This window comes from Phyllopteryx taeniolatus, chromosome 4 (assembly GCF_024500385.1).
Source record: "Phyllopteryx taeniolatus isolate TA_2022b chromosome 4, UOR_Ptae_1.2, whole genome shotgun sequence".
Lineage (NCBI taxonomy): Eukaryota > Metazoa > Chordata > Actinopteri > Syngnathiformes > Syngnathidae > Phyllopteryx > Phyllopteryx taeniolatus.
In genome coordinates, this window is record NC_084505.1 from 29,833,919 (window position 1) to 29,855,015 (window position 21,097).

General features: G+C 42.4%; 1 protein-coding gene across 3 annotated transcripts; it reads left to right on the top strand.

Moving 5' to 3' along the window:
• Positions 1-2,153: 2,153 nt before the first annotated feature.
• On the top strand, positions 2,154-19,851 carry ldlrb (low density lipoprotein receptor b). 3 transcript variants are annotated; one of them, XM_061771491.1, is made up of 18 exons: positions 2,154-2,320; positions 6,226-6,345; positions 7,769-7,891; positions 8,531-8,908; positions 9,685-9,807; positions 10,294-10,416; positions 10,640-10,762; positions 10,879-11,007; positions 11,079-11,250; positions 12,070-12,297; positions 12,372-12,490; positions 12,574-12,713; positions 14,413-14,554; positions 14,658-14,810; positions 14,888-15,040; positions 15,589-15,660; positions 15,756-15,913; positions 16,554-19,851. In XM_061771491.1, exons 1-18 carry the CDS (start codon positions 2,263-2,265, stop codon positions 16,593-16,595), a joined length of 2,556 nt encoding a protein of 851 aa, XP_061627475.1. In that variant the 5' UTR covers positions 2,154-2,262; the 3' UTR covers positions 16,596-19,851. The 3 variants fall into 3 exon arrangements, with proteins under 3 accessions (XP_061627475.1, XP_061627474.1, XP_061627476.1); XM_061771490.1 differs by having other exon boundaries at positions 2,156-2,320; positions 15,586-15,660; XM_061771492.1 differs by lacking the exon at positions 2,154-2,320 and adding an exon at positions 3,251-3,455 and having other exon boundaries at positions 15,586-15,660.
• The last annotated feature ends 1,246 nt before the right edge of the window (positions 19,852-21,097 follow it).

The window sequence follows — 21,097 nt, forward strand, 5'->3', positions numbered from 1 at the left end:
CAACAGGTTACATTTTCCGCTAGTTGCTAGTACTAGCAAAAATAGTTATCCTTCAAGTATGTAATACTGCAAGGAGACGATAAAACATTTATGGTTTCGGTCATAATGGAAGCGGAACTACAATGACAGTCGTTTGGCATGCCTGCCATTCAACATTGGCGGTCAAACCATCCGTTCCAGAATGCTGGCTGAGATGTTCACATTTGGACGTCATTTCCCCATATGAAATATTAGAAATAGCAATATGTTGCATAGTCAAACTGCCGCCATCATAATACCTTTGTTTTAACGGCACATGAATTATATTATTTTAAAGTACAATTTTAGCATTTTTAACTGGCATACAAGGGTAAAAAGAAGCACCAGAAATCTTAATAAAGGGTGTTTCGACATTCTTCTGTCAAATTACACACTGGTTTACATATTTTTTAAAGCGACAAGCAACAGATTTTGAAACTTTTTGTAATGATATTGGGGACTCTGAGACTCCGCCCGGAGCAGAAGTCCAGCTGTATCCATCCTGCAAATGACTGGTGCTCGTGCACACACACACACTGCTGACTAATTTAACCATAACCCGAGGCCCAATAAACATTTGATTGCATTTTCACTTGTGAAGGCAGCACTTCATTACCAACCTAACTATTTCGACATCCTTTTGAACACTCTCTGTTGAGGCTGGTCTTATAGACATATAATATATACATATATATGTATATATATATAGAGAGAGAGTGATCGGTTTTAGGCAGTTAGAATGAGACTACTAGAATTTGGGCATGATCACATACAACCACATAATTTGGGGGGGGGGGTTTAAGAAGATTTTAGGGTGACTTCAATGCAGCTTTTGATGCAGTAGATCATAACATACTGCTGAACAGGTTGGAAATGTGGGTAAGACTAAATGGAGCAGTCCTTAAATGGCTCAGGTCCTACCTGGAGGAAAGGAGTTATTGTGTAATCATTGGAAGTGTTCAATCTCATCGAATGGCAATGACCTATGGGGTCCCTCAAGGGTCAGTTCTTGGACCCCTTCTGTTCAGTCTGTATACGCTCCCGTTGGGTCAAATCCTTCAGAACCTGGAGATTGACTATCATAGCTATACAGATGACACAGTGTCTCCAGATGACTACAGTTCAATTGAGGTGTTGCATCACTGTCTTAAACAGATAAATAACTGGATGACCCAAAACTTTCTTTAGTTAAACCACAACAAAACTGAGCTCATTGTTTTTGACAGGAAAGAAAATAGGATTGCTGCTCGTAAATACCTGGAGTCACTCTCTTTAAAGATCACAGACCAAGTCCGCAACCGTGGTGTGTGGATCGACTCCGACCTGACTTTCAGCAGTCATATCAAATCAGTCACTTAAACAGCCTTGTACGAGCTGAAGAACATATCCGGAGTGAAGGCTTGCCTGTGTCAAGCAGACCGGGAGAAGCTCATCCATGCTTTTATCTCAAGTAGACTTGACTATTGTAATGGTCTTCTGACTGGACTCCCTAAAAAGAGCATTAAACAGCTGCAGCTCATTCAAAATGAAAGAGCTCGGTTTCTGACCACAACAAAGAGATCAGAACATATTACTCCAATTCTAAAGTCTCGACGCTGGCTCGCAGTCAGCTTTAGAATAGACTTTGCAGTTCTTCTGCTGGTCTATAAATTACTAAATGGTTTAGGTCCTGAATACATTCAAGACATGCTAATGGAATATAAACCCAGTAGCGCTCCCTCTGAGATCGACAGACTCAGATTGGATAACGAAGCAGAGAGTCCAAAGCAAACATGGTGCAGCAACTTTTAGCTGCTAGGCTGCAGGCAAATGGATTAAATTGCCAATCGAACTGAAGTCAATGTCTTTCGGTCCAGGTTAAAAACGCCTTTTTTTTTTTCTGTCCCCTTGTGCTTTTTAGAACATTTTCACTTTTAAATGATCTTTTCTGCACTGTATGTTGTTTTTCATTTTCTTGGTTCTCTTTGTTTTTAAGAATGCTTTTGATCATGTAAAGCTTTAAGAATGCTTTTGATCATGTAAAGCACATGGCCACTTTGCTATAAAAGAGAGGAATTTGCTTTGCTTTTGATGCGTGACGTGAGCGCGCCCACGTCAAGGTGCCTCCTCTATCACGCCACTGCCGTCGTGCCGCTTCATTCAAAGAATGACAACAAGTCCTTTTCTTCTCCCACCCCACGCAAGCGACGTGAGCGCTCCTCAATATTTCGTCTGGCGCAAGTGGAAGGCAAAGCAGCAATTGACATGCGGCGACTGAGGACGTTGTTCGTGCTCGCGCTTCTTCATCGCGCGGCTGCAGCAGGTGAGTCGCTTGTTGGCGAGAGAAGAAAGTTGGCCGGATGCTTTGATATTCGCTTGACTTCACTTAACCTCGTAACGACGTTTTCGATTATATCACGCGGAGTGTGTGAAGGATAGTTTGCGAAACTGTAAAACTGTGTGCGCGCGCACACACACAGGGTTCAGGTAATAGGTAAAGTGGGTGGTTGAGGTCGTGTGGAAATATGTAATCCGGCAGGTATTTCCCCATTCCAGGAATACTTCCGATCTGCCCCTCTACGTAAAAGTCACTCGTTGTGCACGTCCGCAACCGAGCCAAAATTACGCCCACTTCCCAGCTCGCTCACCAAAAGTATTTGCCACCGCGCGTCACTTAGGAGTTGCTAAATAAATTGCAGAACTACTCCCAATTATTTTGCTGAGCTGGCGGGGGTCATGCCATGTCAATGTCGTCATTGCCCGAAATTTTGCCTCTGACTCAAATTCCCCTTTTTCAACAACGTTTCTTACACAATATCAATGATTATCCAAAAGATGGAAATACATTGTGTACTGGAAAACAAGCTCTCCATCGTGTACAGTATATTCAACCCATAGTTTTCCATGTTGATGACTTATTGGGGTTGTAATTTGCAAGTGAAACTGATCATGCCTGGCGGGGTGCGCGCAACTCTTTCAACCCCTGGCCCTAGAATCGCCCCTGGTGCCAAGTGGGTGCGTTTAAGTGTGCGCGATGACGGATGGACTCGTTTTTTATTGTAAACGTCTTCACAACTTCGTTGCGCTTGTTCCAAAGGCAATCAAGGCATTTCTTTTTTTTTTCCTTATTGAGCGCTGTCGGGAAAGCACGTTCGCCGACGCCGACACGCCCACCCGGTGCGGCGGCTCCGCCCCCCTCCGCCCACGCGAGGCGTTCCATTTCAAAGATCACGCCACTGCTGTAGCCCCGCCCCCTCCCGTCTCGCCGATATGACGGGCAAGAGGCTCCGCTCGCCCGCCGTCGCTTCTTACCACGTTTGGGTCGCAGTCGTCATCCTCCGGCGGTCGCCGCGGTGCTCTTTTGTGTCGTGGAAGTGGGGCAAAGTAACAAGAAGTGCGGGACATGTGGCGACTGACGACGTGGCTCGTGCTTCTTCTAAGTTGCTCGGCGCTGGCAGGTGAGGCTGGCATCATCATCATCACTGCCGTAGCACGATTGATGACCGAGGCGTGAAAATACGAGAACGTCTTGCATTTGTCTGCGGGTCAAGTGTGTGCGCACCACACACGCGGCTCCACGAGGGGGCGCAAATTCCCGCGGTCCAACGCCATGTTAGGAATCTCACTGCCATTTTCAAAATACCCGTATATCAAAAAAGATGATATCGTTGGATAGAATACACGCACGAAATGTCTCGATAGTAAGAATCTGCGACACTTTTTGTGTCGAAAATCAACCCCAATTTTCAAATCGATGTAAAGCATTTGGAAATGTGTGATCGAAACTCTTTGATTCTTTGGTGGGGAAATGCCCGGATGTGAGTCTTATTAGTAGAAATGGGATGTTTAAAATTTTTCCAATTTTTCAGTGGCGCCGTCCCCTCGAGCCATCTCATTTTCCGGGTCGAACTGAAAGTTCATTGCCAAAATTACTTCAAGCAAAACAATAATAATAATAATAGTAGTGAATCACAGACATAGTTTTCTATTGTGTACGAATCTTCCGAATGTGTGATTTTTTAAATGTATTTATTTATTTATTTATTTTTTTCCATGCCGAAATCGAGGAACATTTTCATCTCCCAATCACGCTCTTCCAGGTCTCACTGTCATTGCCCACGTGAGCATTGAAGTCCCCTAACAGAACAATGGAGTCCCCAGCGTGATGGGAAATGGGGGAAAAAAATGGCCTTAGGCGTGTTAGTTTCGGTTTTGTGAAAGAAGGACTCAGTCGAGACTTTTTGGAGGGAGGCGGGATCTTCAGCAGTCTCTCAACTCACTCGCGGGTCTTAATTCTTGCAAGACTTGCTGACATCATGCACGACCGCAATTCAAAAGTCTTGCTCTTGAGCCAAATTTTTCACTGCATTTTAAAATTCTACCCCCCCCCCCAAAAATAACAAATTAACTCCACTGGTATTAAGTTTCATCAATCAAAAATGCTTGTTGAAGGTTTTTGTTTGTCTTGGAAGCTATTGTGATCAGTGAAAGTTGAAGCAAACCCTGCAAGAGTAAAGCCAATAGTAGTGTTGTTTTCACACTTCCTGTTATCTGACATTCAGTGGCCGTTTGATTGTAACTTGTCTCCTAACTGTTTGCAAAGTTAAACAACATGAAAAAGGTTGTCTTTTTGTGTGTGTGTGTGTTGACACAAGCTCCCGTTACTACTGCATGCTCCTGAGTATCAATTATATTGTCATCGTTTGACTGTCAGTTGTTCTTGTTTTTCATTCACATGTGCAGCATACGAATGCAACCAGTATCAGTTGCATTCCCAATCACGCTCTTCCAGGTCTCACTGTCATTGCCCACGTGAGCATTGAAGTCCCCTAACAGAACAATGGAGTCCCCAGCGTGATGGGAAATGGGGAAAAAAAATGGCCTTAGGCGTGTTAGTTTCGGTTTTGTGAAACAAGGACTCAGTCGAGACTTTTTGGAGGGAGGCGGGGTGGGTTTCAGGGCGCTTGCAATTGCAAATGTTGTGGTCTCTTTGCCGTGGTATGTTAACACAGCTGCACTCACTTTGGAAACTATTCCTGTAAATGGTTAAAAAAAAAAAAAAAGCTTCCCGTTTGGCTGGGTGGGTGGGATTATGTTTTGGGTTAAAGCAGAGGGAGGGGGGTTTGTTGCAGTTTTTTCTGACTCAAAACTATTCCACAAAGCAGGTGATGGGTTGTTTCCGGCTAATGAACGAAATACATTAAGTATCAGTCAGCCTGCACTTCTTGCCTTCTGGTTACCTTGGTGACGCTGTTGCGGGACCAATCAGCAGCCAGTGGTGTGATAGCGTGACTCCTCCCGTGCTGTTGTCTTCATGGGCTATTCTGATTCAGAATCATCACAAGACCAGCGCTCGATGGACGAATCTCAATGAATGCTGCACGTGGATGATGTTGCTGTTTTCGCACCTTAGGTTGTGACTATCTGAGGGCATGACCTCAAAATAAGCCAAGGTCATTTCTGACGTTGGCCAAACATTATGTGGAGCTGTGATGTCATTGTTACGCCGATGGCAAACGTTTATTGTCCAACTACGGCGAACCGTTACAACACAGTTTGTCACTACCACCATCAAAAAACTGTTTTAACTTTACAGGTAGTGTTTTAAGTAACATTTTAACATCTTGAACTGTCATACAAGTAAATCAAGTTTACCACTGCTATTAAAGCAACAAAATACGCTCTTAATGTTAAAATTGATTGGCAAGGTTGTAACACGCAGGTGAGTCAGATGGCAGATCTTCAGCAGTCTCTCAACTCACTCGCGGGTCTTAATTCTTGCAAGACTTGCTGACATCATGCACGACCGCAATTCAAAAGTCTTGCTCTTGAGCCAAATTTTTCACTGCATTTTAAAATTCTACCCCCCCCCCCCCAAAAAATAACAAATTAACTCCACTGGTATTAAGTTTCATCAATCAAAAATGCTTGTTGAAGGTTTTTGTTTGTCTTGGAAGCTATTGTGATCAGTGAAAGTTGAAGCAAACCCTGCAAGAGTAAAGCCAATAGTAGTGTTGTTTTCACACTTCCTGTTATCTGACATTCAGTGGCCGTTTGATTGTAACTTGTCTCCTAACTGTTTGCAAAGTTAAACAACATGAAAAAGGTTGTCTTTTTGTGTGTGTGTGTGTTGACACAAGCTCCCGTTACTACTGCATGCCCCTGAGTATCAATTATATTGTCATCGTTTGACTGTCAGTTGTTCTTGTTTTTCATTCACATGTGCAGCATACGAATGCAACCAGTATCAGTTGAAGTGCGGCAACGGCCGCTGCGTCACCCGCAGATGGATTTGCGACGGCTGGGACGACTGCGGCGACGGAACCGATGAACTCACTGAAAACTGCTGTATGTTTTTACTTCCTTGACTTTGGAATTTTTATCAACCTGGACTTTGCATGATGAGAGGGGATTTTTACCATGAAGAAAATTACGTGCGAATCCCGTCATCGATGATACCGCAAACGATTATCGATTCATTTTGTCATTTTCTACAGCATTTGTCGTCGTTAGGGTTGCGTATAACTGGAGCTTACCACAGCTGACTCTGGGCGAGAGCCAGGGTATAGCTTGCGGCGGTCGCTAGCCAATCGCAGGGCACATTCACACCTATAGATATTTTGAGTAGAGGTGCAACGATTAATCGCCAACTAACCGATGATCAATTTAATCAATAACTATTTTGATAATCGCTTAATCGTTTAGAGACTTTTTCACCTAAAATTGTCCAAATCTTCGGAATTTCAGCCTTTCGTTGATAAATATTCTCCGATTTCAGTGCTCCTCCATGAAAGCAGACTGATTGTCTTTGTTTTTAATCAAAATAAGACATTAGCAAACATATGCGTTCACTTTGGAAACTAATGATCAACATTTTTGCCCATTTTTTTTTACGTTACGGACCAAACCAGGAAATGAATCATAATTTGTTAGTGCATTTTCTGCAGTCAGTTTGAAGTAAGGTTTTTTTTGAAGGGAATATAGAATACTTTATATTCTAATGTATAATTCTAACTAGTCTGGAAGAGAATGTGTATTGGAGTATAGGGGTATTTGGCCCCATCGGGCGGTATTTGGAGACACATCTCAAGGAAGAAAGGAACTGCGGGGAGCCACTATTAACATTGAATGCAGGAATGTGAGCTGACATCTGACGTCTGACCAATCAGACGACAGCGATTCCATACTGGCCTGTTTGAAACATTGTATAAAGTCTGGGGTAGAGTCAGATAGCGTTCGTTCGACTACTTTATCTGCTAAGGATAAGATGGGGATAGTTACGAACCCAGAGCTCTGCAAATGTATAGACTCCTCTGTCAGGAATAAATTGGTTGGTTTTGATACATTGTTGTGAACGAAGTTCTTTCACGAAAACGAACACGCTTGGAACCACGGAAGTTAAGGAGATTTTAAAACACAGGTTCCTTTATTTTTGAATAAAGGAATGGCCATTTTTAAAAGTTTTTTTTAAATCCGCTTCATGGATTAATCAAAGAAATAATCACCAGATTCATTGATTATTCGAATAATTGTTAGTTGCAGCCCTAATTTAGAGTATCAGCAAAAGCTGGAGTATCTGGAGAAAACCACACGTAAGAACAGGGCAAAGACCATATACATTGAGCAAAATAATCTTTGAATTTATGCAACATTTTTATGTCCGGATGTGAGAAAGATCACACGTCACAAATTTGCAGTGTAAATGGTTTATCTTTCTTTACGCTCTGTTCGAAGGAGTCGAGTCCTATGAGTCGCGTTTTTGTCTCCTCAGTGGGCAGACTGTGTCTGGAGTCCGAGATGAGCTGCGGTCCCCCCCAGCATCAGTGTCTGCCGCAGATCTGGCACTGCGACGGCGACGTCGACTGTCAAAACGGCGCTGACGAGCAAAACTGCTGTAAGCTTGGAATTGTATAGATGGCAGATGATGAACGCACAAATTACACAGTTTACTGTAATAGCTAGCTTTCTTCTCAGCATATGTAAAACATATCTTCCCATCTATTGAGGATTATTGGTCTATGTCAAGAGTCAAAACTATTCATTTTTGTTATTTATTCTTCGACCTCCACCTGATTCTGATACAGCGCTGCCTGTTGGTGTTATACCGTAATTGCAGTTAAAAATGACACCCAACTTGGTGGAAAGGTGGTCAAATAACAGTTCATGATGTCAGATTTTGGCGCTAGAGGCAGCCCAAAATTCCTTTTTTTTTTTCATCATTTTATAGTCAAGAACATTATTATTTTCTTAGCCAAACAGTTATGCGAGAGAGGAAAATCCTGCTTTGTTTTGTGTTGATTGTATTATACTACAAACAACATGTATTTTTCTGTATATTATATGGAAGGTAGGCCAACCACAGTAATAAACCTTGTCAAATTAATACCTCTCTGACAGTGTCAACTCAAATTTGGGCATAATTATCTTATTAGATTGCCCCCAGTATCCTGTAACTATAACAATGGTCGGATTAGCAACCTGTGTTAGCATAGTGTTGGCATTCATCCCTTTCTTCCTCCGTCCTCAACCACAGCGGCAAAGCAGTGCACAGCCCAGCAGTTTCGCTGTGACAGCGGTCAATGCATCTACTCCAGCTATATGTGCGACAACGACAGGGACTGCGCCGACGGCTCAGACGAGGCCTCCTGCCCAAAACCCACCTGTAACCCGCAATACTTCCAGTGTAACAACTCGAGGTGCGTGCCCGATAGCTGGCGCTGCGACGGCGACGCGGACTGCAGCGACGCCTCTGACGAGTGGCCCCAGAACTGTGCGGACAACCGCCCCCACATCCCCGTGGTGACTTGTGGGGACCACCAGTTCCAGTGCGCCGATGGCCAGTGCATCCACTGGATGTGGAGCTGTGATGGAGACAAAGACTGCAATGATGGGTCGGATGAAGTCAACTGCAGTGAGTTGGTTTACTCTTTTCGAGGATTTTCAGTCCAGTTCGGTCCTCTGAGGTCCATCCTATATTTTGCACACGCAAATATCAATCAATCATCAAGGTGTTTCCTGGCTAAAATGGAAGCAACATTCTGATCGTTTGCTTTTTTCTTTTTATTAAATTATATACTAAAATATAAAATTAATATACAGTGTTGACATTATGTAAAGATGTGGAATTAACAATCCTGTAATTACATAACATAATTTACATTTAATCTGTCGAAGTAAGCCCCAGGCCAAGTGCTTTCATAAGCAAATGACGGGTTCATAATTTATGTGGTGTGGCCACTCAGTTTATTATTTTGGAACAGCCTACCACTATGCAGCTATGGCACACTACAATGTTCTTCTGAAAAAGAGATGTAAATATTAGGGGTGTTAGTTTCTAGGTAACTTTAACAGGGAAGTGTTTTTATGTGCTATTTTTAATGCACGTTTCTTTTTGTGTTGCTGATTTGTGGAAAGCGTGAAAGTGTCGAGCTTGGAGCAAGCGACTGCTGCATGGGGGCAAAATGCATCGGGCGTAAAGTAATAAATCTGAGACGGCTAAAGTTGTAGAAGATATGGAAGGATTTGGAAAATGGGATGCTAAAAAGTTTTTGTTTTTTTAGCATTGCATGGCAAACCATCAAATGCTGTCATGGAGCTCACAGACCAGGATTTTCCGATCATTTGTTGTTTAAACCAACTTCCGCTTTAGTCTCCTCCTTTGTCATTTCATCCATTTTCTTTTTCCAGCTGCCCCTAGCTGTCGCCCCGATCAGTTCCCGTGTAGTAACGGCACGTGTATCCACGGCAGCAGTCAGTGCAACAACGTGCGCGACTGCCCGGATTCCAGCGATGAGATCGGCTGCCAAGCAGGTGACTTTATTATTGGAACCAGAGGTTCTAGAAACACTCTGGAAATGTTCCATGGGAAAATTAGCTAATGGATTGTGAATATGTAAAGCTCTAGACTTTGTATGGGCTCGGCAATACAGTAAGTTATGTGCTCTGTGCGTCGGACTAAGACTCAACTGAATTTGCATAAAATGGGGTTGTTTTTAACAAAGGATAACATTTAAAGATAAGTTAGTTCCGAAGTGTAGTTGAACCTGTGATTTAACTACGGAAACTAAAGTTTTGCACAATTGTATTTTTGAGATGAATCTGTAGATTTCAAATCCCTGGAATTTGCAACCCTACATAATACAGAATCTGGAGATATTGTGATTGTGCACAACCATGTAATTGGAGATAGATTTGATGCCTTTTTGTCTCCCCCCCCCCCCCCCCCCATATGTACAATTAACATTGGTAATTCCTCGTAAATGACTGTTGCTTTTAAACGTTTGCTCTTCTCCCTAGAAGTCGCATGCGACGCCCCCACTCAATTCAAGTGCGGCAGCGGGGAGTGCGTCGGCACGGCCAAGGTGTGCGACAAGCAGCAAGACTGTCTAGACAATTCGGATGAACCAGTCGGACAGTGTGGCAAGTGCTCGTTCCCATTTCTGTACACTGTTATAGCTCATAAGCTGGAAAATGTTGACTGGCTTGTGTATTTTATTGTTTGAAAGAGTATCGAAGTAGCTTTGGAAAGTGGTTGTCGTGACTTGAGCTCTTTATTCATTCAACTTAAGAACTTTGCCAAAAAGTCTGCCTTTGAAAAAGAATGTTCTTTTTATTGTTGCGGTTGTGCGGGTCTCCACGACAGACCAGAACGAGTGCTTGATTGGAAATGGCGGCTGCTCCCACGGTTGCATTGATCACAAACTCGGCTACAGCTGCTCCTGCCCTCCTGGATACGGACTGAAAGCGGACGAAAGAAGCTGTGAAGGTGAGTGCTACGAAACATGGGTGTAGCCTTGAAGGATGAAGAAAGTTAAGACAAAGAGCATTCTTTTCAATGAGAGCCGACCACAGACCTTTGACCTTGTCACCTACCACCTGCAGACGTCGACGAATGTGCGGACCCGGACATTTGCAGTCAGATTTGCATCAATGAGCCTGGAGGCTACAAGTGCGATTGTAACGAAGGCTATCAGATGGACCCTGCCAGCAAGACTTGCAAAGCCGTGTTAGGTAATGCTTGAAACATGCAATCACCAAAATGAAGATGGCTTTGTCACCTTTGGCCTCGGTGTCTCCTCCAGGGGCCAGGCCCACACTTTACTTCACCGACAAGCACGACGTGAGGATGGTGACGGTGGATCGCCAAGAGTACATGCCTGTGATGAGCGAGCTGAAGAACGCAGTTGCTCTGGACATTGACATGCCCAACAAGATCATCTTCTGGTCGGACCTTTCAGACAAGAAAATCTACAGGTGAAAAGCCCACTGATGAATCCGCCTTTGGTCAGAAAGTCGTATAGCCATCTGTTGGGCAGAAGTTTTAGTTGGTTAATGTGCAAATTTTGTACACCGGCAATTAATGATCTCAAAAATTGGATTTCAGTGAAGTGTTTTCTTTCTCTAGATTCAATGACCTTCAAAGACAATTTACACTGGGAAGAAAACTCCTTTACATTTACCCAACTTGAACAAGTACATTGGTTGCACGTAATTAAAATTTGGTAAAGCGACGTAACTTTCGAGAAGGAAAAATTGGAAAATAAATATATCAGTTTACCATATTTTAATAATTTGCAACCGATGTAAAATAAGTAAATTCAAAGGACTGTATTTTTTACTGTGGATTTGGGCTGATTGTTTTATTGATTAACCTTTATAATCCATTATCAGTATCATAAATGATCAGAATGCAGGCGTGATACATCGTAGCCATTTCTAGTTTTTAATGCTTGCTGTTATCCCTAAAATGAGATGTTTAATAGTGACTTTTTTTATTCACTTTTTATTATGTGCATATGTTAACTTTATGGTCACATGAAACTCTACCTCAAAATCACTATTCAACATTGATGTTTTTGTACTTTTTCCTCTCGAAATTAACTTCAGGCTTCTGATAGGCTGAAATGGCCACGTTAGGATTAGTGCAGCCACCTGTTGCTTTTTCAAAAGCCAAATGGTGCAGACTTAAATTAAATTTTTACATCTCTGTGGGTTTAGTGTGGTTTTTAATCCGCTTCCGTATATGTGCTCTCGACGTGAGCGATAATTGAATACGACGCTTTCCCCTGGCAGCTGCAGGATCGACGTGGCCGCCAACACGTCCCGGCACAAAGTGGTGATCGGCGATGGGATCGAGGCCCCGGAAGGCCTCGCCGTGGACTGGATCCACGGCAACATCTACTGGACCGACGGTTCTTTGCAGACCATCTCCGTGGCGACGACAGACGGCCGCAAGAGGAAGACGCTGATCGCTGACAATATTCACAGGCCGAAAGCCATAACGGTGGATCCCGTCAACAAGTGAGTGAGCTTTAAGAGCTTCATTGATGATTGATGCTGAACACGATTCCAACCGTCTTGTGTCTTTCTGTCAGCTTCATGTACTGGAGCGACTGGGGCGACGAGGCGAAGATAGAAAAGAGCGGTTTGAACGGAGCCGACCGTGTCGCCTTGGTAACCGACAACATAGTGTGGCCCAATGGAATCTCCTTCGGTAAGCTCACATCCGTCACTTAGACAAGCAAACAGCCGTAATAATCGACCAATGAAATGTTTGTTGGCGGCGGGGGCGGGCAGACATGGCCAACCAGCGCCTCTACTGGGTGGACTCCAAGTTACACACGCTGTCCAGTGTGGACGCGAACGGAGGGAGCAGACACACCCTCATTTTCAGCGAAGAGAACCTCTCACATCCCCGCTCTCTGACTCTGTTTGAGGTTAGTGATGAAGTCATAACATGACATGAAGAACATTGTTTCGGTGAAAGTTTTTTTTTTTTTTTTCCATAGAAATATTATTAATCAGTTCCTGAATCAAATGTTTTCCATCACAAAAGCTGTATTAACTGTGGAAATTGTGTTTACGTAGCATTTTAATATTCTTAATTGTGAGTTTAGAACATTCATATGTAAAAACAGTCAATTGTGTATTTGGTTAGTCGCCGTAAATGGACGTGGTGAAGTGAAACAGTGTTATAGTAGTTTTGGATTTTCCATTATAGTTTTGACTTTTTTTAAATTAGTTTGTTGTTTTGTTTTTGTTTTTATGCAGGTTGAGTGTGTGATATTAAAGCTATATTACATCGATATGACGTAGGCTAAATGCTTGACCGCTCTCCTCTTTCCAACCCCGCATGCTTTCTCCTTTAGCTGTGGCTCAGTCGACCTGCGCGCTGTCCATATATGGCCCTGCCCGTTCGTAGCTAAAATACGTCATTTTAGAGCACCACCAAGTGATCCGGCGTGGGAATGTATAGGATAGTCACTGAATATAAAAAAATAAATATTGAAAAATATAGCGTGATGTTTCAGAAGATGATAGGCTTAATCAGCATTCTGTCATCTACTCTTGTAGTGGCTTGGGTGAAAATTAAAAATAGTTGTGGATTATAATTTAAAAAAAGAAAACTGTATGTATTACCTTAGTAACAGATGAACGTCCACAAATCAAATACAGGTACGATACAACAGTCCACAGAATTTGAAGAAGCGCCTTTTTATTGGCTGCTACCCAGTGATGTCATTTCTAGGCGACACACGGTAAAAGAACTACGATTCCCAAACGACTGTTTGACTGACCTTCCTTGTTTCCTTGCAGCCGTACCGAAATAAATACATTTTCAAATCAACCCCGGAAGCTCACGTATGGAATTAATTGACAAAAACGAAAACTAAGGACATTTTTGCTATAATTATAGTTCGCTTAAGTTAGCTTCCTTGTGCCTCGGAGGTGAGTCTCCGAGAATAAAGGCATCTTTTTCTGCCGTGTGCATTCCATTTTTCTTCTGTAATTTTTTTTTTGTTGACTCAGTTTTGAGTTGGGCCACATTGAACAGAGCAGCCTGGACTGCCATCATTGCTTATTATTGCAACGTAGAAAAACATTTGCCTCCAAATATGGTAAAATTCTGAATTTTATGACCTCAGGGATGATTGACTTCAGCGGTTCCTATGTATATATAAAAATGATTGCATATTTAGTTTATTCTAGCTACAACTTTTTTTTTTTTCTTTGCATTTTTTTGGTCTTCTTTATATGACATGTCAGTGTGTGCCAATATATTCTCCTCACATAAGAGATTTCCTCGTTTTGTTAGGTATTCAAGTGACATGGACACCAGATCCTGCAATAAATGCTAAACCCATTTTTGTAGTCTGGTTGTATATTCACGTTGTCGACGATTGCTCAATTGGATTTTCTTGGCAGCGTGTGTGACGCGCACCTCTGCGGTGTTTTCAAGCACGGGTGTGTGCGCAATTAACTTATTTCAGAGTTGAATTATTTCCAAAGGTCAGTGAGTAATTTAGGTCACGTGTGTTTGGTTGCTACCTAGCCTGTGCAATGCTGAGTGTGCACTTTTGATCAATTTGGCTCAGTTACTGTAGCTACATTGGTTGTGTTTTTGCTGTTGTGCAGGATGAAGTGTTTTGGACGGATGCGGACAACGGCGCCGTTTTCAGTGCCGACCGGAAGACGGGAGAAAGCATCACGGCGCTCGCCGAGGACCTGGACCACCCAGAGGACATCGTGCTCTACCACGACCTCAAGCAACCGAACGGTACACCCAAGTCACCGCAATTCAGATCGCAACAAAAGAAAAAGGTTTATGCCAAAAGAAAAAGGTTTATGTCATTCTTTTAACCTTTTTCTCTTGCTTTCAGGTTCCAACTGGTGCACAGAGGGCGACTGTCTGAACGGAGGCTGTGAGTTCCTGTGCCTTCCTGCGCCTGTCATCAACCAACGCTCGCCCAAGTACACCTGCGCCTGCCCTGATAACATGAGCATGGCGCCCGACATGAGGAAATGTGTGGCAGGTACGAGTCTCACTGCACCACTGTGGTGGACGTTGAAATCGATAGACACGAACTCTTAATTTGGGTTTGTGCACTAGCGCCTCCTGCCGTAAGCGACGAGGGTGAGCCACACGAAAGCACAGTTCCGACAAATACCAGCACGACTGCTGAAACCACCACCACGACCTCCACCAATCGGTCGCGGAAGCCCGACGTCTCCCCCAGGCTTCCGCCTTCTGATCCCGCTCAAGGTACATCACGCCTACACTAGTGCCGGCTTTACTCAGAATTTAGGTCATTACCTAAATGCTTAAATACTTGCAGTACTTTGTCTTCGTATTAGCAGTAATAGTAAACCCGCTATATCTTGGTGCATTGTTCGTGCCCCCTCTATATTCACACACACAGAATCTGCTGTCGGCCACGGCCTACACCCAGACACTCACGCAGACCCAACGACACCACGCGCATATCTAACGCACCAACACTACAATGCTTACAGTATTTTCTATAAATTTTTTCGCTTACCAACTTTGCATTCTAATGTTTAAAGTATTTGGCACTACTGCAGATTTTCTCCTCGAGCAGGTGGGTCTGGAACATCTCCCCCACGATGAGGATATTTTTAATCGTGAATGATCTAAAAATCCCGACTGGACATGTTATGTGAACGTAGTCCTTGTCAATACGTTACTTTGCAATTGTTGCTGTTTTGAGCATGAAAAGTGCATTCTAAACGATTCTCTAGATTGTGAAGGAATACCATTGGAAAAAATTCTCCTCTCTACTTTTTCAGCAGACAGACATGCAGACGAGCCCGCAGAGGCGCAGTCGTCCCACACTCCTGCTCTCTACATCGCAATTCCAATTGGTATTTTTTGGCATCCTACAAGACAGCTTACTCTTCTTTGCGCTGCCTCACATTTAAACCTCAACCCTTCATCCTTTCTTCCTCCTTCAACACAGTGGCCGTGTTCCATTTGGTGTTGGGAGCATTGTTGCTATGGAGACACTGGCGACTGAGGAACACTAACACCATCCGCTTTGTCAACCCCGTGTACCAGAAGACCACCGAGGACGAGGAGCAATGCTTCAGGAACTCTGAAGGCTACGTCCATCTACAGGTAATCCTCACTTTCACTTCAGCTCAACTCGGGATGGGCCATATTATTTCTATGATTCTCGATTGGCCAAATGGAGTGCACGACTTGGCTGCAACCAGCAGAGGTTAAACAAGAAACTAGTTTGCTGTCTAAAGAAGGATACAGTCAGAACCTTGCATTTCACCGAAAAGAAAAAATCCAAAGAAGAACAAAGAGTAGACTTAGTAGGAGAAGTAATAGAAGACGCTAGGTTAACTGTTGGCTTATTTGGTTGCTACATTATGGCTGCAAACTGTTTTTCTCATTTTTATTGTGGTAAATGATTTGTGAGACACTCAACACAACTAGTTGCTGTCTGGCAACAGCGCAAGCTTCCTAATCGGCAGTGTTGACCACACGTAATGATTTGTTATGGAAAGTATTGGAACAGGTTTATTAACATTTACTATTGTCAGCCCCGAACGTTTCCCTATCAGATCCGGAAGGAAAAAAACGCATCCTTAACACAGTCAGGCCTTGACTGACTATTATCGCAATGTGGGAAATATGCTGAACTTTGTCCCGAGGTGCTCCACTTTAGATGCGGTCTGCATTTCGTTGCCTTGCATCTGTGATGTGTTCACTGACACGAAAGTTGAATGTAATTTTTTTTTCTTTGCAGAGGCAAATGCTGATTGTGGAGGAGGACATAGACACTGCATGACCACAACATGCTGAAGATATTCAGTTTGATTGTTTTTTTTCCAGAACAAAAATGAAGCCTTTTTTTTCTTTTTTTTTTTTGAAATAACTTGTCATTTTTGTGACTTTGTTTTTGACCTCAGCACCATCCAAAGAAGCACCGGACATTACGTCTGGATTATTGCACAGCTTGTCGTTTGTGACTGAATGTAACCAAAGCTTTTTGCAACATTTCTTTTTTGCTGGTGCCTTGAGCTACTGTAAACGAGGACCCATTGGGATGCCGCCCAATTATTCAGGAACAGTGATTCAAAAGCCAATCCAATCAGTGACGTCTTGAAACAAGTGTGCCTTTCAGACACTTGCTGGATGTTGTAGGTCATTTCCATTAACTACCTTTTTGATGCTCACGCCTGTAACTCTACTGTATGGTAGTTAACGTCTGTAAGCTTTTATTTATTTATTTTTATTTCTAGTCATGACAACCGTAAAGGATGTGAAGGTTTCAATGACTTGGTCAAAAGTGTGTCTGTCTTCTCCAGAGAGTCGCACTGCTCAACTTTGTGAGGCGTTATGCTCTCGTTGAATGAAGAACTCCAATATTAGGGCTGGGCGATTATGGGGGGGGGAAAAAGAATTATCACGATTATTTTGATCTAGAAATCACGAGGAATAAACACCATTATTATTATCTAACTACCAATACTCAACTTTAAATATAGCTTAAAAAAAACAGAAAATAAATTGGTAACAAAATACAACCCCAATTCCAATGAAGTTGGGACGTTGTGTTAAACACATAAAAACAGAATACAGTAATTTGCAAATCATGTTCAACCATTTAATTGAATACACTACAAAGACGAGATATTTAATGTTCAAACAACTTTGTTTTTAGTCATTAACTTATAATTTGATGGCTGCAACACGTTCCAAGAAATCTGGGACACGGTCATGTTTACCACTGTTACATCACCTTTTAACAACATTCAATAAACGTTTGGGAACTGAGGACACTATTTCTTGAAGCTTTCCAGGTGGAATTCTTTCCCGTTCTTGCTCGATGTACAGCGTCAGCAACAGGCCGGGGTCTCCGTTGTCGTATTTTACGCTTCATAATGCACCATATATTTTCAATGGAGACAGGTCTGGACATCCATGAAAAAGACGTTGCTTGGATGGCAGCATCCATGAAAAAGACGTTGCTTGGATGGCAGCATATGTTTCTCCAAAACCTGTATGTACCTTTCAGCATTAATGATGCCTGCACAAATGTAAGTTACCCATGCCATCGGCACTAATTGGGCCATAACGGTCCAGATGGTTTTTTTCCTCTTTGGCCCGGAGGACACGACGTCCACAATTTCCCAAAAACAATTTGAAATGTGGAATCGGACCACAGAACACTTCCACTTTGCGTCAGTCCATCTTAGATGAGCTCAGGCCCAGAAGCCGGCGGCGTTTCTGGGTGTTGTTGATAAATGGCTTTTGGTTCGCATCTTGTACTTACGGCTGTAGTGCTGAACTATTTACTGACATTGGTTTTCTGAAGGCGGCACGGTGGCCGACTGGTTTGTGCATGTTATACTTTACATGCTGAATGCAAGTGGGAAAATGAACATGACCACCATTTGGATTCAATGGAAAGTCAGTTGTGTCCCTTTTATCAGGCGGCACGGTGAGCGACTGGTTAGATCGTCTGCCTCACAGTTCTGAGGACGGGGGTTCAATCCCCGGCCCTGCCTGTGGAGTGCGTGTTCTTCCCGTGCCTGCGTGGGTGTTCTCCGGGCACTCCGGTTTCCTCCCACATCCCAAAAACATGCATGGTAGGTTAATTGACAACTCTAAATTGCCCGTGCAAATGGTTGTTTGCTTCTATGTGCCCTGCGATTGGCTGGCAACCAGTTCAGGGTGTACCCTGCCTCCTGGCCGATGATAGCTGCGACCCGAGTGAGGAGTAGCGGCTCAGAAAATGGATGGATGGTTTACTGAAGTGTTCCTGAGCCCACGTGGTGATATCCTTTACGCATTGATGTCGGTTTTTGATGCAGTGCCGCCTGAGGGATCGAAGGTCACGGGCATTCAATGTTGGTTTTCGGCCTTGCGGCTTACATGCAGTGAATTCTCCAGATTCTTGAACCTTTTGATGATGATGATATGGAGCGTAGATGATAAAATCCCCAAATTCCTTGCAATTGTACGTTGAGGAACATTGTCTTTAAACTGTTGGGACTATTTTATCACGCACTTATTCACAAAGAGGTGAACCTCGCCCCATCTTTGCTTGTGAATGACTGAGCAATTCAGGGAAGCTCCTTTTCTACCCAATCATGGCAGCCACCTGTTCCCAATGAGCCTGTTCACCTGTGGGATGTGTTTGATGAGCGTTCCTCAACTTGCCACCTGTCCCAGCTTTCTTGGAACGTGTTGCAGCCATAAAATTCTAAGTTAATGATTATTTGCTAAAAACAAAGTTCATCAGTTTGAACATTAAATATCTTGTCTTTGTAGTGTATTCAATTAAATGGTTTAACATGATTTGCAAATTATTGTATTCTGTTTTTATGTTTAACACAACGTCCCAACTTCATTGGAATTGGGGTTGTCGTAATATATTACAAAATAGAAATAAAAATAATAAATAAAAATAGTCATGGCTAAAACCATTGGCACGCCTTGGGTGACTGTCTTATTACTGTATATATATTTGTCTAAAAATATATACAGTAATTATATCAAACAGAAATAATGTTGGTAATCCTAATTGACCTAAAACAAGATTCATTTATTTATTTTTTGTCATAATTTTATGAGACGGGGGGAAAAAACATTTGTCTTTTTATACAAAGCGCCGTTCCTGCTCTGCACTCCTTGGCCTCTTAGGGGCAGTGTGGTGCGATGTATGCATGGAGCTGCATATTTATAGTCGGCTAACAAAAAAGAGAAGAAGAGAGTTGCAATAATACTTCAACGCGTTTTTCAAATTTGGAAGACTATACGCCAGTGAATATTGTTACATTGATGGTTGTATGTGCAATAATACTTCAACGCGTTTTTCAAATTTGGAAGACTATACGCCAGTGAATATTGTTACATTGATGGTTGTATGTGTTGCTACGCTGTTTGTGAATATTCTTGTATGTGTTGCTACGCTGTTTGTGAATATTCGTTATTTGAAGGTGAATCTCGCCCGTGATCCAATGCTACTGTTAGCTAACCCTTCAAGTGTTGGCATACGCTGGCGATGTCTTGTATTTAAATATACAATATATAATGTGTGCATTTGTGTTTTATTTTTGTTGTGGGTTTAGTTTTACAGTAAACTCCAACTGGGGTGTCAATAAATAGCTTAAAGCACGCTCAGGGAGGGCAGAAGAAGCAACACACGGTGCATTCAGGGTACGTTTACAACGCAGGAACTTGCATGCACGTTTTTGTGATCGTGAGAAGGCAAAATCGAAATCACGATTACATTTCGATTAATCGCCCAGCCCTAATAAATAGTATGGAGGCGGTTTACATTCTAAATGCTCAAGCTGCTAAATTTCCTGTTCACCAAAAATGAAGAAGCTGTTTCAAATGAAGATGTTGAATGTAAACAATTTTGTAAGACACTCCTTCTGTTGTCTTTCTGTGTGTGTTGAATCAGGAAATATTCTAAATTCCCAAGGTTATTTATTCATGGGGTGGATATTGGAGAGGTTTTTGATTGGTGTGGTATTGCAGTAAAATCCCAATCTGATTCATATCCCGGACATATTTTGAGTTAAAAGTACTTTTTGTTGAATGAGGTTTTTTTTGTGTAAACAAGTGAAAAGTAGGAGAAAATATTGATCCATTGTGTATTAAAATTAGTCATTTCCACTGTTTTATACATTGAAAATTTGGAGGGTGTGCCGTATTTTGCATCAGAATCAACATACCAACTACAAAATCTTTATTCCCGTATCACGAAAGTAGTTATTTTGGCCAAAGAATGTTGTTAAAATTAAAAGCAAAAATGTTTTGATTATATTTTAAAACCACTTCTTAAAAGTTAGTCTATTCACTGTTTCGGTTCATTTTCAGGCGGGAGCTACACATTTAACAAACAAAACATCAACTCAAAATGTGTCCGACATCCTAGCTTACCTAAAAATCTTGGCTACTCTATGGTCAAACTGTTATTTAATGTGTTCATAACTGTGTGCTCTTATGTAGAGACTGCAATTAAACTTTTGTCGTCGTTGGTGATGACAATAAGATGATTAATTTTGGATCTTTTGTTTTTTATACGACTTTTTCTTCTCCGTGAAAAGTAGGGCACATGTGCTAAGGTGTAAAGCAGAAAGTTTCAGCTCCTTCCCGGTAGCACACACTGCTTGTTCATTCCTAGTGTTCCTTGTTGTCAGCTTGTTGGTATTTTTGGGAATTAAAAAAAAAAAAAAAAAAATGCCACTGAAATGTGTGTATTTTTTGTCCGAGATGTAAATATTCCGGATGTGATTTGGCCATTTAAATACATTTTGAACATGTTGTAGAGCG